Here is an 18,136-nt window from a genome sequence, read left to right as displayed (position 1 = left end):
TTTTGTTCCAGGATTGGGAACGGAGAGGGGGACTCACTCTGCGTAGTTTCACAGAGCTTGTGTCTGTGTATCTCTCCAGGAGCACCTGGAGGGGGGAAGGGAATCAGGATTATTTCCCTTTGTTGTGAGACTCAAGGGATTTGGGTCTTGTGGTCCCCAGGGAAGGTTTTTCAGGGGGACCAGAGTGCCCCAAAACACTCTAATTTTTTGGGTGGTGGCAGCAGTACCAGGTCCAAGCTGGTAACTAAGCTTGGAGGTTTTCATGCTAACCCCCAAATTTTGGACGCTAAGGTCCAGAATCTGGGAATAAGGTTATAACAGACTGGTGCTGCACTCACTTGCTTGTGCCAAGGGACATAATATCCCATGGCTCTTTGTGTTGAGATGCTCTATGGGCTTGGCTACACTTGCACTTTATACTGCTATAAAGCATCTAAGAGCACTCTACGTTACTCCCCGTCCACACTGGAAAGGCACATAGAGCACTCTGACTCCCTGGCTAGAGCGCTCCTGGTACTCCACCTCCACAAGAAGGGTAATAACGGCTGTTGTGTATTGGCTGAGACGCCCCTGGGCTAGTGTGAATGAGAAGCTATGTTACAGCATTCTGACTGACCTCCAGAAACATCCCATAATCCCCTTAAGTCAAGTGGCCTCTCTTCTTTTCGTTGTGAAATCGGCTGAGGAATGCGCAAGTGCCTTTTCAGTGTGTCATTTCAGCAGCTGCTTATCTGCAACGGGGCCAAACAAACGTTTACTGAGTGAGTGAGTGAGAGACAGGGGGGTTAGGGAGATCTGAATTTACAAGATAGTGTGCTGACACTCTCAGCACTCCAAAAACCCACTCTCTCTCTCCCCCCACATACAAACAACACACTCCACCCCAGGGCCACCCAGAGGATTCAGGGGGTCTAGGTTCTTCGGCGGTGGGGGTCCTTCCGCTCTGGGTCTTTGGGGCACTTCGGCGGCGGGTCCCAGAGCAAGTGAAGGACTTGCCACTGAAGATCCGTAGCAGAAGAAGCTCCGGGTCTTTGGCAGCGGGGCCTTCACTCGCTCCGGGCCTGCTGGGCAGCACTGAAGGACCTGCCACCGAAGACCTGCCTAAAACTCACCTGGGGGCCCCTGCACGGCCCGGGGCAAATTGCCCCACTTTCCCTCCCCCTGGGCAGCCCTGCTCCACCCCACACCCATTTGAAAGGCATGTTTCAGCCATTAGAACACTGGGATAGCTGCCCATAATCCACTGCTCCCAATGCTGCTGCAAACGCTGCAAATGTGGCCACGCCAATGCGCTTTCAGCTCTCAGTGTGGACAGACTGCAGCGCTTTCCCTAGTCTGCTCTCCGAAGGCTGGTTTAACCCAAAGCACTCTACAGCTGCAAGTGTAGCCAAGTCCTATGACTCCTTCCCCGCTAATTGAAGGCTAACTTGTTTGTCCTCAGGGAGAATTAGATTCAAGAACGTTAATGTGCGTGTTCTGACTGTAATGTGGGTGGGTTCCAGCCCAAATTAAATCAGAGTCCAGGCACTAACTCACAATCCCAGCTGGGGCAGCTAGCTCAGGCTTAAAGCACCTCCAAATCTGTGAAAAGAGTGTTTGTATAGGGCAGAAGATTAAAACCAGGGTAAAAGCCCACTTAGTTTTGTGAGATTTTTTTGAAGTTCTTCACAGTCTGCTTTGGTCTTAACTATCTTGAGCAGTTTAGTATCACCTGCTGTCATAAACAGATAGTTAAGGGTTAATGTCTCTTTTACCTGTAAAGGGTTAAGAAGCTCAGTGAACCTGGCTGACACCTGACCAGAGGACCAATCGGGAGACAAGATACTTTCAAATCTTGGTGGAGGGAAGTCTTTGTTTGTGCTGTTTGTTTTGTTCTTTGTTCTCTCTTGGGACTAAGAGGGGCCAGACGTGCAACCAGGTTTCTCCAATCTTTCTAAAACAGTCTCTCATGTTCTAAATAATAAGTACTAGCTAGAAGGCGGATTAGTCTTTTGTTTATTTGCAAATGTGTATTTTGCTGGAAGGATATTTTACCTCTGTTTGCTGTAACTTTTAACTTAGGCTGGGGGGAGGGAGTCCCTCTAGTCTATGTATAGCTGAAGACCCTGTAAACATTTTCCATTCTGGTTTTACAGAGATAATTTTTACTTTTTCTTTCTTTAATTAAAAGTGGGAATAATACCTTGACACCTGCAAACTTTGCCACCTCACTGTTTACCCTGTTCTCCAGATCATTTATAAATAAATTGAATAGGATTGGTCCTAGGACTGACTCTTGGAGAACACCAATAGTTAGCCCTCTCCATTCGGAGAATTTACCATTAATTCCTACCCTTTGTTCCCTGGCTTTTAACTAGTTCTCCATCCATGAGAGGACCTTCCCTTTTATCCCATGACAACTTAATTTATGTAAGAGCCTTTGGTGAGGGACCTTGTCAAAGGCTTTCTGGAAATTTAAGTACACTCTGTCCACTGGATCCCCCTTGTCCACGTTTGTTGACCCCTTCAAAGAACTCTAATAGATTGGTAAGACAGGATTTCCTTTTTCAGAAACCATGTTGACTATTGCTCAACAGTTTATGTTTTTCTATGTGTCTGACAATTTTATTCTTAACTATTGTTTTGACTGATTTGCCCGGTACTGACGTTAGACTTACTGGTCTGTAATTGCCAGGATCATCTCTAGAGCCCTTTTTAAATATTGGTGTTACATTAGCTAACTTCCAGTCATTGGGTACAGAAGCCGATCTAAAGGACAGGTTACAAACCTTAGTTAATAGTTCTGCAACTTCATGTTTGAGTTCTTTCAGAACTCTTGGGTGAATGCCATCTGGTCCCGTGACTTGTTAATGTTGAGTTTATCAATTAATTCCAAAAGCTCCTCCAGTGACACTTCAATCTGCGACAATCCTCAGATTTGTCACCTACAAAGGACGGCTCAGGTTTGGGAATCTCCCTAACATCCTCAGCTGTGAAGACTGAAGCAAAGAATCCATTTAGTTTCTCCACAATGACTTTATCGTCTTTAAGTGCACCTTTTATATCTCGATCATCAAGGGGCCCCACTGATTGTTTAGCAGGCTTCCTGCTTCTGATGTACTTAAAAAACATTTTGTTATTACCTTTGGAGTTTTTGGCTAGTCGTTCTTCAAACTCCTCTTTGGCTTTTCTTATTATACCCTTGCACTTAATTTGGCAGTGTTTATGCTCCTTTCTATTTGTCTCACTAGGATTTGACTTCCACTTTTTAAAGGAAGTCTTTTTATCTCTTACTGCTTCTTTTACATGGCTGTTAAGCCACGGAGGCTCTTTTTTAGTTCTTTTACTGCGTTTCTTAATTTGGGATATACATTGAAGTTGGGCCTCTATTATGGTGTCTTTAAAAAGTGCCCATGCAGCTTGCAGGGATTTCACTTTAGTCACTGTACCTTTTAACTTCTGTTTAACCAACCTCCTCATTTTTGCATAGTTCCCCCTTTTGAAATTAAATGCCACAGTGTTGGGCTGTTGAGGTGTTCTTCCCACCACAGGGATGTTGAATGCTATTGTATTATGGTCACTATTTCCAAGCGGTTCTGCTATAGTTACCTCTTGGACGAGCTCCTGCGCTCCACTCAGGATTAAATCTAGAGTTGCCTCTCCCCTTGTGGGTTCCCGTACCAGCTGCTCCATGAAGCAGTCATTTAAAGTATCGAGAAATTTTATCTCTGCATTTCGTCCTGAAGTGAAATGTTCCCAATCAATATGGGGATAATTGAAATCCCCCACTATTATTGGGTTCTTAATTTTGATAGCCTCTCTAATTTCCTCCATAAGAACCTTGGGAGGGAAGGTGGAAGCAGTTGAGTACCTTCCCCTGCAGTCACCTGTGAAGGAACCGAGCCCTGCTTTCCTTCCCCATACTGCCTCCAGCAGTGGCAAAGAGACATCAGGCTCACCATTCCCCTTGGTGCTGCTGCTGCTTCTAGGGGGAAAGGGGAGGTCAGAACAGTGCAGGGGGGATCATGTGTGGGTGGGAGGGTTCAGCTAACTCCATATCCATATCCAAGGTTCAATACGGCTACACCTGGCACAGTAAAGGCAGCTTGTGTACATACAGCTAAATGCTGGAGTTCAGGCCGTTAGAACAACACAAACAATGGCACCTTCTCATAGTCCTTCAAGTCTGTTTATTATGATACAGGCACACACATCCTTTCTGAACTACTGCAAGCTCTGGTCTACACTACAGGGTTAGGTCAAATTTAGCCATCTTAGGTCGATTTTTATAATGCGTCTACACAAGCAACTCCATTCCATTCACCTCAAAGGCTCTTAAAATCAATTTCTGTATTCCTCCCCAGTGAGGGGAGCAGTGCTAAAATCAACCTTGCTGGGTTGAATTTGGGGTAGTGCGGACACAAATCGACATTATTGGCCTCCGGGAGCTATCCTAGAGTGCTCCCAGCTCTGGACAGTGCTTTCAACTCAGATACACTAGCCAGGTACACAGCAAAAGCCTTGTGAACATTTGAATTTCATTTCCTGTTTGGTCAGCGTGACAAGCTCAGCAGCTCAGGTAACCACGCAGTCCCCCCAGAATCACAAACAAGCTCCAGCATGGTGTGAACGGGAGACACTGGATCTGATTGCTGTATAGGGAGAAGAATCTGTGCAGGCCAAACTCTGATCAAAAAGAAGAAATGCTGATATATATGCCAAAATCGCACAGGGCATGATGGTCAGAGGCTACAACAGGGACACGCAGCAGTGCTGCATGAAAGTCAAGGAGTTCAGGCAAGCCTACCACAAGACAAAGGAGGCAAACAGTCACTCTGGGTCAGAGCCCCCTATGTGCCGCATCTATGATCAGCTGCAGGGCGTTCGGGGGGGGGACACCCTACCACTACCTCACCACTGTCCGTGGACAACTGCAAGGGGGGAGTCTCACGCAACACGGAGGATTTTGTGGATTAGGAAGAGGAGGAGGAGAATGCACAGCTGGCAAGCGGTGAATTCCCGGCAGCCAGGAACTTTTCATCACTCTGGAGCCAATACCCTCCCAAGGTGGGATCCCCAATCCAGAAGGCAGAGAAGTCCTTTCTGGTGAGTGCACATTTGTAACTACAGTACAGGATTTTAAATCAAGTCTTTAATGTTTGATTTGCCCTGAAGACTTGGGATGCATTTGTGGCCAGTACAGCTATTGAAAAAGTCTGTTAACATGTCTGGGGATGGTGCAGGAATCCTCCAGGGACATCTCCATGAAGCTCTCCTGGAGGGACTCTGAAAGCCTTTGCAGAAGGTTTCTAGGGAGGGCTGCCTTATTTCATCCTCCATGGTAGGACACTTTACCATGCCAAGCCAGTAGCAAGTAATCTGGAATCATTGCAGCACAAAGAATGGCAGCGAATGGTCCTGGGTTTTAGTTGCATTCAAGCAACATTCCGTCTATATCTTTCTGTGTTAGTCTGAGGAGAGTGATATCATTCATGGTCAACTGATCAAAATAGGGGAATTTTTGTAAGGGAACAATAAAAGGACCCCGTTCATGCTGGGCTGTTTGTGCTTGACTAAAAGGAATCATCCCTGAGAATAGCCATGCATCAGGGAGAGGGGTGAAGGGATCATCCCAAATAGCCACGTAGAGGGGTGGAGGAAGGTGTGTGCTGCACATCCACCCCAAAACCACAGCTCCTCCTTTTAAATGGCAAACATAACCGGCATTGCTTGCTCTGGGAAAGGAGGGAGCTGCAGTTTGAAAATATTCCCACATGTTATCAAGGTGTTAGAAGCCAAACCCATGTACCCTATAGCTTACCATGGCTGCCTGGAAACTGAATTCTGTTGCCCAGCCATGTGTGATGTGTCACCATACCAGCAGGCACTCAATATAAAAGGCACAATGCGACCTTGTACCTAAAGCACATGTGCTGTCTGCTGTGAATTGCTTGATTCACTGTGAAAGACTCTCCCTTTTGTTCTCAGAAATGTATCATCTTAAATTTTACTCTCCTTTTTTATCCCCACCCCCCACCTCACAGGTGCAAATGTTTCTATGCTCCCCCATCATTTCCATCCCTGAGGTTATCACAGATTAGAAGGCAAAAAACCCCACACTCATAATGACGTTTTCTGAGCTCATGTAGCCCTCCCACAGATAGGGCACAGCTGAATGCATGGAGGCATTCAATGGCAGAGTCCAGGAAAGCATTAAGTGACTGCGATGAGAAGAGGCAGGATGCAATGCTGAGGCTAATAGGGGAAGCAAACAGACATGCTCAGGCATCTGGTGGAGCTGCAGGAAAGCCAACAGGAGCACAGACCACCACTGCATCCACTGTACAACCACCTGTCCTCCTCCCCAAGTTCCATATCCTACTCACCCTGATGCCCAAGAAAAAGGGGTAGGGGGGAGGCTATAGGCACCTAGCCACTGCACTGCAGAGGAAGGCCCAAGCAACAGAAGGCTGTCATTCAGTTTTGATTTGTAGTGTGGCTACAATAAGCCATGTGGCCTCATCCTTCCCACCCCACCCGGATAACTGATAAGGTATCTCCCCCACCCCCTTTTAAAAATAAAAATAAAAAAAAAAAGAAAGCATGGTTTCAAAACAATAGTGACTTTATTTCCTTTGCAAGCTGCGATTGAAGGGGGAAGGAGAGGGTGGTTGGCTTACAGGAAGTTAAAAATCAACAAAGGAGGCAGGTTTGCATCAAGGAGAAACACATACAACTGTCACACCCTAGACTAGCCCGTCATGAAATTCTTTAAGCCTCTCTGATGCGCAGCGTGCCTACCTGTGCTCTTCTAATTGCACTGCTGTCTGGCTGTTCAAAATTGGCAGCCAGGTGATTTGCCTCAACCTCCCACCCAGCCATAAACATCTCCCCCTATTCTCACAGGTATTACGGAGCACACAGCAAGCAGTAATAACAATAGGAATATTGGTTGCGCTGAGATCTAACCTAGTCAGCAAACAGTACCAGCGAGCTTTTAAATGTCCAAAGGCACATTTTACCACCATTCTGCACTTGCTCAGCCTATAGTTGAACTGCTCCTGACTACTGTCCAGGCTGCCTGTGTAAGGCTTCATGAGCCATGGGAGCAAGGGGTGGCCGGGCCTCTAAGGATAACCATTGGCATTCAACATCCCCAATGGTAATTTTCTGGTCTGGGAAGTAAGTCCCTTCTTGCAGCTGCTCGAACAGCCCAGAGTTCCTAAAGATGCAAGCATCATGCACCTTTTCCAGCCATCCCACGCTGATGCTGGTGAAATGTCCCTTTGATCCACCAGTGCTTGCAGCACCATTGAGAAGTACCCCTTGCGGTTTATGTATTGGTTGGCAAGGTGCTCCGGTGCCAAGATAGGGATATGGGTTCCGTCTGTCGCCCCACCACAGTTAGGAAAACCCATTGCAGCAAAACCATCTACTATGACCTGCACATTTCCCAGAGTCACTACCCTTGATAGCAGAATGTCAGTGATTGCATTGGCTACTTGAATCACAGCAGTCCCCACAGTACATTTGCCCACTCCAGATTGATTCCTGACAGACCGGTAGCAGTCAGGCATTGCAAGCTTCCACAGTGCTATTGCCACTTGCTTCTCAACAGTCAGGGCAGCTCTCATCTTGGTATTCCTGCGCTTCAGGGCAGGGGAAAGAAACTCACAGAGTTCCAGGAAAGTGGCCTTAATGCATGCAAAAGTTTCGCAGCCACTGGGAATCATCCCATACCTGCAACACTATGCGGTCTCAGCTGTCTGTGCTTGTTTGCCGGGCCCAGAATCGGTGTTCCACTGTATCAACCAGCCCCACTGACGCCATGATGTTCCAATTGCCACAGCCTGTGCTTTCAGGAACATCTGTGTCCATGTCCTCCTCACAATCGTCCTCATGATGCCGTCTCTTAACCAGATTCTGCACATACTGCAGTATAATGCGAAGTGTTTACAACAGCGGGCTCCATGCTTGCTGTGCTATGGTGTCTGCACGGGTAACCCAGGCAAAAAGGTGCAAAGATTGTCTGCAGTTGCTTTCAGGGAGGGAGGGAGGGGAGGGGAGAGGAGAGGAGAGTAATGACATGTACGCAAAACCACCTGAGACAATGTTTTTGCCTCATCAGGCAGTGGGGCGCTTAACCCATAATTCCAATGGGAAGCGGAGACTGTGGGATAGCTTCCCACAGAGCACTGCTCCATGAGTCGATGCTTGCCACGGTAGTGAGGATGCATTCTGCCAACTTCATGTGCTTAGTGGGGACATACACAATTGACTGCATAAAATCAACCTAATTTCATAGTGTAGACATACCCCCAGTGGCTACTGCCAGCTCTGGGGCAGAGATAGATATCAGGGACGGTTGCAGAGATGAAGACTTAAGGTACACACTATTTCGTGGTTTTCAAAGGTATGATCTAGGTATACTAGACATTCTGGAACGGCACGAGACACTGCTGGGAAACTGTATGTTAAAGTTTTGGGGCAATTAATATGGTTTAGATCAACCAGAATTTACTGACTTGATGCAGGAATCACATGCAGAAATCCTATTGCCTCTGTTATGCAGGTAAGAATAAATTACCAATCTATTAATCCTTCCCTATTTCCAAGGTCAGTCTATGGGATCCCTGAAAGATTATTCTCTTCCCCATCCTCAATTATATATGCAGGAACAGGAGCAGAGCTGATTTTACAGCAATGGATGAGTGACTCACCCTGCTGAAAAAGTGAACTGCCACCTCAGCTGGGGAATAAGAGGCAAGGGCCTCTCAGACACCCTATCCCCACCACAAATCCCCCAAGGTATTAGAAAGTCTCTCTCTGTTTCTTGCACTGGATGGAAAACAAATTCCAGTTGGGTCCCTTATCCCATCTCTGCCAATAGGAGGTGGCCCTCTCCACTACCATTGGTTGCTATGGGATTTCAGGCATCTGCATCAAACTTCCCCCAACAAAGTGAGACAACACCTCATGAGGGAAAAGTTTATATAGATATGTGCACAGATCTACTTTTTATTTTTATTTTTTAATATATATATATATATAGATATAGATATATCTTTTTTTTTTTTAAACAACCCCCCACAAACCCCATCCGCACCCAGCAGAACAAAGAACAAAATCAAGATGGCAGCTACACTCTGGAGCAAAATTGTTCCAGGATCCCATAGAGCCAAAATGGCTGCTGAGCACCACTGCAACTTCCTTCCAGGCTTCCATGATATTCTGGTGCTAAGGTGACCGAAACTGAGTTAGTCCTATGGCTCTTTAGATTTCCCTGTCACAGGATAGGGTAAGAGACATGGAACAGAAGAGCTGAGGTGGTAAGAGATGCCAACAGAGGAATGGGAGAGATTGCTAGGGGATGGAGGAGAGAGGGAAGCATAGAGCAGATGGGAAAGAATGAACGTGCAGAAGAACTAGTTGGACAAACAGATGCTGGGGATGAGTAGAGAAGTGTCACACTCAGGACACCTGCTTTTTAACCCTGCTTTCTCCCTCTCACCCTCCCAGGAGTTCAGAGATCCAGCTAGTTTGATTTAGACCAGATCTTTGCGCTGCCCCGGAGCCTGCAGAGAAAGAAACACAGTCTCAGAATGGAGCAAGAGGCCCATGGACTCACCCCCACATCCTCGCCCAAGGCACATGAGAAGAAGTGGCTGTGATTCTCAGATGGGGATGGGTGCCACCACAAAGGAGGTGTATTGCCTCAAATCAAGGATCTCAGAGATTCACTCCAGATGACTGGGGTGCAGGGCTCCGCTGGCACTAAGCCTGCCATAGTATGTGTGTGAAGGAAGAGTTATTGCCCTGAAACAAAGGCCCCAGAGGCTCCCCCCGAATACACATGGAGAGGGGTCATGCTCAGCTGCGGCTGCTCCTCACCCTTTGGCTTTAGAAGCTTTCTTGCTGGTCTGGCGCTGGTTGGTGCCAGGAGCTGGCTCCCTGAGCTCTGTCAGATGCTGCTCTGGATCCTGGGATGTGGCTGCTGCAGCTGCTGCTGTTGTCACTTTAATTGTCTTTTTCAGATTTGCCACCTGCCAGGGTTGGAAAGCAAGAACAAAGGACATTCTCAAGGAAAAGCCATGTTAAACTAGAGTTAAGTTTGCAATATAGGTCAATAACTAAAGGGAAATATCTCAGCAGCCTTTGAGAGCTTTGTAGTATGAGGTGGTGCGTCATTGCACAATGACCCTCCTCAGGCATGAGCTTCCAGAGGTTCTGATGAAGAGTAAGGCTATGTTTTAGTCATGAGTATTTTCAGTAAAAGTCACAGACAGGTTACGGGCAGTCATTATATACCCCCGACTAAAACTTTTTTTTTTGTGGGAGGGGGGAAGAGAGGGAGAACTAGGGGTACCCAGGGGTGCTGTGGGAGGGTGGCAGCGAGTAGCTCAGGACCCCTGCGGGTGCTAGGGGTGCAGGCGGGTGGCCTCCACCCAGGGCACTGGCTTCGCAACTTCCATTGGCTGGGAACCGTGGTCAATGGGAGCTACGGGGGCAGTGCCTGCAAGTGGAGGCAGCATGCAGAGCTGACTGGCCATGCCTCTGCCTAGCAGATGAGCGAGGGGATGTCAATCTTCCCCCAGTAGCATGACGATGGAATAATTGTCAGACTGCAAAAGTCCACATTCCTGACCAGCCTTTGTACTGGACAGGTAGTTTAGCTGTAGGCAAGTCTACAGCTTGTGACATGAAGGGGTAAATTGTCACTTGGGCCTTTAGGTTGATGAATTTGGGGTCCACGAAGGATTGGTGGATAGCTGACACTTGTGCCCCCGTGTCTCTCCACGCGATAACCTTCTTTCCGCCCACTCTCAAAGTTTCCCTTCGCTCCGAGGGTATCTGAGAGACATCTGGGCCTGGGGATCTTTGGAGTGATGGTGGTGTAATGAACTGCACTCGGTTGGAGTTCTTTGGGCAGCTGGCCTTTATATGTCCCAGTTCATTACACTTAAAGCATCTTCCAGCTGACTGGTCACTGGGTCGAGGTGGGTTACTGGAGACTGGTGAGGTGGGGTAGTAGGTAGTCTGTGGCTTTCCTTGGGTAGTAGGTAGGGTCTTGTGCTGCCCTCGGTTATAGGGTTTATTGTTGGTGTGCCCCCTGGGGTATTCGCTCCCCTTGACAGTAGCTTTTTTCTTTTCTGCCACTTCCATCCATTTGGCTCCAATCTCCCCCGCCTCGGTTATCATTTTGGGTTTCCCATCTCGGATGTACCTTTCTATTTCCTCAGGAACACCATCTAAGAACTGCTCCATTTGTATCAGGAGGTGAAGCTCGTCCATATTGTTAACCTTTGTTCCTGATATCCAGGCTTCATAATTCTTTGCAATGTGGTAGGCGTGTCGGGGAAATGACACATCTGGGTTCCATTTTAGGGTTCTGAACCGCCGAAGGGCATGTTCAGGTGTTATCCCCATTCTGTATCTGGCCTTGGTTTGAAAAAGTTTATAATCGTTCATGTTCTCCTTAGGCATTTCAGCCGCCACCTCTGCTAAGGGTCCACTGAGCAGTGGCCTCAGCTCTATCATGTACTGGTCTTCAGAGATGTTGTACCCAAGGCAGGCTCTTTCAAAATTTTCTAATAAGGCCTCAGTGTCATCACCTGCCTTGTAGGTGGGAAATTTCTTGGGATGTGGAACCATAATTGGAGAAGTGTTGTTAGAATTGGCTGGGTTCTGTTGCTTAGCCTTTTCTAATTCCAGGGCCTGCCGGTGGGCTTCCCTCAGGAGTTCCAACTCTCTCCTGTGGGCAGCCTCTCTTTCTCTCAGCTCCATCTCTTGTAGTTTTCTTTTCCATGTCTCGCCTGTGGTCTGCGTCTTTGATTTGTCCCTCTGCATCCACTTCTGTCCTGAAAAAGTCATGTTTCCTGCTTTTTTGTGTTGGGGCGCCCTCTGGTGTTTTACTGTCTGAACTGCTGTTCCTCCGCAGCTTTCTCTGTTGCTAAGTAACAGTCTTTTTTTTAACTTTTCTAAGTAGCTATTCACGACAGAGTAAAAAAAAGAAACCCTTTGATTTGCAGATGTGTTTTGCTGGTCTCTGTTGACTCACAACTGGAGTCCTTTTGTTTAACAAAAGACCCTTGTTAAACCTTAATCTCTCTGCCTTCAGTGTACTCAGAAGGAAGAGAGAAAGAAAAAAAACCTGCAGACTTGCTTTTAAAACCCCCTTTTTCTCTGCTTATAAGCAGCTAGCAGAGAAAAAAGAAAAATAATAATCTTTCTGGCTTTTGGATTTCTTATCCCAACGCTGCTCACCATGTTATGATATATTTCCCCAATCTGAACCTTAGGGTCCAAAAGTTGAGGTACCAGCATGAATTCCTCTAAGCTTAATTACCAGCTTAGATCTGATAAGCTGCCACCAATCAGGAATTCCAGTGCCTGATACACTCTGGTCCCCCAAAAACCTTCCCTGGGGGACCCCCCAAGACCCAGATTCCTTGAGTCTCACAACAAAGGGGAATAAACCATTTCCCTTCCCCCTCCTCCCCTCCAGGTGTTCCCTCCCGGGGCTCCTGGACAGATATACAGAATCAAGCTCTGTGAATCTAAATAAAGGGATTCCCCCTTCTCCTTTCTTCCTCCCAGATCTTTCCCACCCTGGGTACACTAGGAGATCACCGTGATTCAAACTTCTTGAACCACCACACCGCCCTTTCCCCCCTCCTCTTTTCCCTTCACCCAGAGGCAATCCAGATTCAAACTCCATGAATCTAAAACAAAGAGGAAATTCATTTTTCCCTTCTCCCCCCTCCTCTCTTTCCCTTCTCCCCACCAATTCCCTGGTGTACACAGACTCAGTTCCTTTGAGCCTTAACTAGGAGAAAAAAAAAATCAGACAGGTCTTAAAGCAAAGCTTTTAATAAAAAAAAAGAAAAAAGGTAAAAGTTTATCTTTGCAATTTAGATGGTAAAAAGTTACAGGGTCTGTCAGCTTATAGAAACTAGAAAGAAGCCTCCCCCCCAGCAAAATACAATTTAAAATACTTCCAGCAAACTACACATTTGCAAATACAGAAACAATCAAAAGATTATAACTGCCTTTCTTACTAAATTACTCACTATAAAAGACTGTAGCATGGAGATTGGCGAGAAAACTGGTTGCCCATCTAGTCCCTTCCAGGACCCAGAGAGAACAAAGCAAACCCCCAAAAAAACACAAACAAAGGCTTCCCTCCACCGAGATTTGAAAGTATCTTGTCTCCTGATTGGTCCCCTGGTCAGGTGGTTGGTTCCCTGTTTGTTAACCCTTTACAGGCAAAAGAGACATTAACCCTTAACTATCTGTTTATGACACCCCCAGGTAAGCGTCACCCAGAGCCTGCCTCACCCTGGCCCGTGCCCCAACCCCCTGCCTCTTCCCACACCCAAACTCTGTTGCTGCTTGGGTGGGGTGAGGATTGGAGGGGGAAGGATGCAGTGGCCGAGACTGCCCCAGCAGTGGCCAGTGTGACTGGCACAGGGGCTGCCTAAGCTGCCCCTGAGCCAGGCACACTGGCCACTGCAGAAGTCATGGAGGTCACAAAAAGTCACAGAATCTGTGACTTAATGAAGAGGTATGGAATATAAAGCCTGGCTCAGGTATGGACTATAAGGTCTTTCATCTGTAGGGCACTGATTCCAATCCAGACCCAGGTCAGAGGAACTGGCTGTTCTGCATCAGCACACTCACCTCACTCTCTATCTGCTGCTTTAGGCCCAGCTGTTGCTCTTTATGTTGGTTGGCTCGGCTAACCTGCTCCTCAATCCCCGACAGGACCACCTCACAGCCCAGGCACCTACAGAGGAAAGACAAAGCTGAGCAGGCTGGACAGTTCCACACAAAGGCACTGCAGTGGGGAAACTGGATGGCACAGGTACTCTGCCTACATACAACTACACCTTGAGAGCATCAACAAGCGTTTAGGAGGAGATGAATGCATCTGATAAAAAAGGGCATAGGAGCAGTAAGCCCCCAGTAAGGAAAATGTAGGAGGAAGGCAAGCTGCAGAGGGAATGATGGCAGGGCTAGGAGGGTTGAATCACTGAAGGGATGTTGGGAGCTCAGGGTTAGAGGGCAGATTTAGCCCAGTGAATTTCAAAATAAGCTGGGGGGAACCCCTTGTCACCAAAAGGGACTTTGAGAAGGTTACAGTCCCCCTGCGCTCTTCCAGCAGCACACAGGAGAACCTAGAAGATTCTCCCCCATATCTGGAGATGTTTCTTCACTACCTGCAGAAATCAGGGGATTTTGTGGGCTACCTGAGGCTGGAGTTGTCACATTCCTGCAACATGTGGGCATTAGGGGTGTTGCAATGGCTCCAGGGGTTTGAAATCTCTTCACCACTCCAGCAACATTAGGGGGTGTGAGCATCTCATCTGCAGCACCAGGGGGAAGGGGGGAATGTTTCCTCATCACTCCTTCAGTGTGTCAGGGTGTGCGCCTTCTCACCACTCTTGACAGCATGCAGAAGGCTTAGGAGAGGCTCATCACCACTCTTATAGTTGGGGGCAGGGGGGAGGGCAAAGAGGGCTGGGGGCTTCCTCCTCACCACTCCTGCAATGTGCGAGTGATGGTGCTTAGCTCCTCCCTGCGGATGTCTCGCCCGATACTGTAATCGACCTCAAGACGCTGATTACGCTGGTCCAGGCTCCCACGCAGCACATCTGCATACACGGCCTCAATCACTAGGTCCTCCAGCTGCCGCACATTCTTCAGCTGCAACTGTTCCAGCAGCACTGCATAGGGGATGCACTGCATGTGGGGAAAGCACAGGTAGTTAGTATGGGGTGATCCCAACAGGAAAGGGAGTGGGGGAACAAAGCCATTACCTTGATCTTGGCAGCCAGAGTGACCACCGACAGGTGCCTCAGCTTGTTCTTCTGAGCCTCGCTCAGTGGAGGGAGGTTCCCAGCTTCGGCTGCTCTCAGGGAAAAGAGCATGATATTAGAGCTAGAGATGTCCCATCTCACCCTGACCCAGAGTCCTTTGCCCCACATCCATTTCTCAAAGCTTCTAATGTACATTTTTCTTGGCAAGGCATCTCCTAAAGCTCACACATCTCTCGGCATGGAGGAAGCGTTCCTGAGCTCCTTCCCCTTGCCTTAGTCCTGCTCCTGCAACATCTCCTTACTCCTCTGGTGATCCCTAAATAATCCCCTCTCCTCCACAAAATCTATACCCCTAACCACTGGCAGATGGTTCTCATAACCACTCCCCATCCCCCACCCTCCCTCACCACAGCCAGGAAGCAAAATGGAAGGAATTGACTCTCAGAATCTCTGCCCAGAACTCAGCTCTGTATTATTTGTATTCCAGTAGCATCTAGAACCCCAAACAAGATCAGGCTCCCACTGTGCTAGCCACCATGCACCTACATAGTAAGAGAGAGTTCCTGTCGCAATGAACTTCCAGTCTAGAGAGACAAGATAAACAAAGAGTAGGAAGGGACACAACACAGGAAGAGTGACCTGCCTGAGGTCACACTGCAAGACCAGTAGCAGAGCCTAGAATAGAATCCCAATCTTCAGAGTTCTAGGTCAATGCCCTATCCACCAGCCCATGGTGCCTGCAGAACCCCTTCTGCTCTCTGAGATTTCTGTAGCTCGTTGAGCTCCCTCCAATTTGTCACTGTCTTTCTGGGATTGAAGGGTCCAGTACTGAGGAGTATCCTAGTGGGGTCTCCCCAGAGCTTTAGAGAGAGAAAAATGATTCCCTCCCTGCTCTGGAATGTAAGGCCTCTGCCTATGCATCCCCATAATTGCCCTGACCTATTTTGTGTTTCTAGCCCATCTGAAGCCCCTGTGCCATTTGGTCCCCCTTAGTCTCTGTCCACCTTTAGGGTTGCCAGGTGTCCGTTTTAAAACCAGACCAGTCGAAATGGGACCCTGGCAGCTCCAGTCAAAAAGTCCGATTGGCGGTGACAGCAGGCTCCTGGGAAACAGCCAACATATCCCTCCAACTTGTAAGAGAGGGGTGGCAGCCATGGAGACTCCATGCGCTGCCTCAGCCCTGAGTACCGGCTCCGCAGCTCCTACTGGCCGGGAACCATGCCCAAAGGAGCTCTGGGGGAGGCACCTACGGGCAGGGGCAGTGCGCACAGCCCCCTGGCCGTCCCTCCCCCTAGGAGCCAGATTGACGTCACCCCTTGCTAGAAGCTGCCTGAGGCTACACCCCACACCCCCTCCGGTACCCCAACTCCCTGCCCCAGCCCAGGGCCCACTCCTATACCCCAAGCCCCTCAGCCCCAGCCCAGAGCCCCCTCCTGTATCCCAAATTCTTGAGCCAGCCCAGTGAAAATGAGCAAGTGAGCAAGAGTGGGGAGAACAAGCGACAGAGGTGGGGGATGGAATGAAGGTTGTAGGTCCTCAAAGGGACAGAGCAGGGGTGTAAAGTTTTCTGCAATTAGAAAGTTGGCAATCCTATCCACCTTTCCTGCTTCTTAGGAGACAACAGGCCCACATCCCAGAGCACTAGGCTATGGGGACTGTAAGAGAATGACACACATACACAAATAATCAGCATATGTCCCATATGCGAAGAGGGTGAGCAGACGGAAGATGGAGGAGAACTCATTCTCAGCCAGCTGCAGGGGAGAAAAAGCACTCAATACAAACAGCAAGAAACTTTGCACACCACAACCTGACCCCTATCCCCAGTTCCAGGGCACATCTAACACAAATCCCATTTCCCAGCTTTTTTCCACCCAACAGACCACCAAGTGTTTTTCAATCTAGGTAACAGTGACAGATTCAGCTACCCACCAAACGCTGCTGCACCGGGGTGGAATGGCAGATGCTTAACATGCTTCACAGTATTCAGGGAAACTGCAAACAAGCCCCACTAAAGCGGCAGGAGCAGATTGCGGGAAGCAGCCAGGGGTACTGGAACTATTTGCATAGTGGGGTGCTGAGAGCCAAACCCTCTATAAGATGAAAACCACTTCCAGCCAGGGGCTCAGCAGCTGCCCCAGCACCCAGGGAAGCAGGATGAGCTGCGGTTGCCCGGGATAACGCCAGGGATTTTGACCAACCAGCGCCTTAGCGTTGGGCTGGGCTGGCAAGAAGCGCCCTCGCCCAGCTCCGCCAGCGCCACCCGAGCCCTGGGGGCCTCCTCCCGCAGGGCAGCGCACCCTGCCCGCTCCAGCCCCTGCGGCACGACCCCCGCCGAGCCCCCGGGGCCGGCGCTCACCTCTTGGACGTTGGGCAGATCCAGCAGCTCCCCGAAGACGTAGATGCCGGGCGCCTCCAGCACCTGGTGGATGAGGCTGACCAGGGCCGCCCCGCGAGCCGAGCGGGCCAGCACGAGGAGCTGCTCCTGGCTCTGCCCCGTCACCTTCACCTCGGCGGCCATGTCCCCCGCGGGGCGCGGCGCGGCGGGGACAAGCGGGGCCGGGCCTCAGCGCGGGGCGGGAGGGCTCTGGGCAGAGCAGACGCCCCCGGGCGGCAGAGAGGCGCGTGAGCACCGCCCAGCCGGGCTCCTACCTGCCGGCGGGGAGCTCGGGGCCTCCGGCACCTAGCGCCGCTTTTCCTCCTCTATGGTACTCGCCTCCCAAGAGAAGCCACATCCGGGGGCCTGACGTCATAGAGCCCCCAGACCACGCCCACAACACCTTTCTCTTCCCCCCGCCCCCTCCCCCTTCATTGGTTCTGGCCACGGAGGCAGAGGAGTTGCGTTCCCTCTCTGGTCTCGCCTCCGCCGCTCTGCCATTGGTCGAGTGGCTGTGCCTGTGGCTGGTTGAGTGACAGTGGTGCTGTACCGCCGCCGCGGGATGTGTTCCAGTCCGCGAACGTAGAGCCAGTGTCATGAATCCCCGTTCACCAAAACTCCCCTCCCGAGCAACAGAGACAGACATCAACCCGCTCCCAGAGCAGGGAATAGAACTCAGGCGTCCTGACGCCTAGGCATGGAGTCATAAAGGTTGGAGCCAGAAGGGCCCACCAGATCATCCTCTGTATATCACAGGCCACCAACACCACCCAGCACCTGCAGACTAAACTGAACGACTAAAATATTACAGCCCACAGGAGAGTAGACTATTTTTGCCACAGGCAGAGAATAGGAGGGAGAGGGACCAAGGTGCGCCAGTGCCCTATAATATCAGGGAAATGATTAAGTGACATATACCCAGACAATTCTGGCAAGTGACCTGCACACACGTGCTGCAGAG

General features: G+C 49.4%; 1 protein-coding gene across 3 annotated transcripts; it reads right to left on the bottom strand.

Moving 5' to 3' along the window:
* Positions 1–652: 652 nt before the first annotated feature.
* COPS7A (COP9 signalosome subunit 7A) lies at positions 653–17,359 on the bottom strand. 3 transcript variants are annotated; one of them, XM_030535810.1, is made up of 7 exons: positions 17,158–17,353; positions 16,477–16,552; positions 14,799–14,887; positions 14,519–14,721; positions 13,660–13,765; positions 9,871–10,022; positions 8,957–9,554 (listed from the first exon to the last, which is right to left on the bottom strand). In XM_030535810.1, the coding sequence occupies exons 1-7, from the start codon at positions 17,317–17,319 to the stop codon at positions 9,515–9,517; spliced, it is 828 nt and encodes a 275-aa protein (XP_030391670.1). In that variant the 5' UTR covers positions 17,320–17,353; the 3' UTR covers positions 8,957–9,514. The 3 variants fall into 3 exon arrangements, with proteins under 3 accessions (XP_030391690.1, XP_030391670.1, XP_030391680.1); XM_030535830.1 differs by lacking the exons at positions 8,957–9,554; positions 9,871–10,022 and adding an exon at positions 653–731 and having other exon boundaries at positions 17,158–17,358; XM_030535820.1 differs by lacking the exons at positions 8,957–9,554; positions 9,871–10,022 and adding an exon at positions 11,742–11,837 and having other exon boundaries at positions 17,158–17,359.
* Positions 17,360–18,136: the final 777 nt, after the last annotated feature.

This window comes from Gopherus evgoodei, chromosome 1, assembly GCF_007399415.2.
Source record: "Gopherus evgoodei ecotype Sinaloan lineage chromosome 1, rGopEvg1_v1.p, whole genome shotgun sequence".
Classification (NCBI taxonomy): domain Eukaryota; kingdom Metazoa; phylum Chordata; order Testudines; family Testudinidae; genus Gopherus; species Gopherus evgoodei.
The sequence above is the reverse complement of the archived record's forward strand: the minus strand, read 5'-3'. Positions and strand labels throughout refer to the sequence as shown.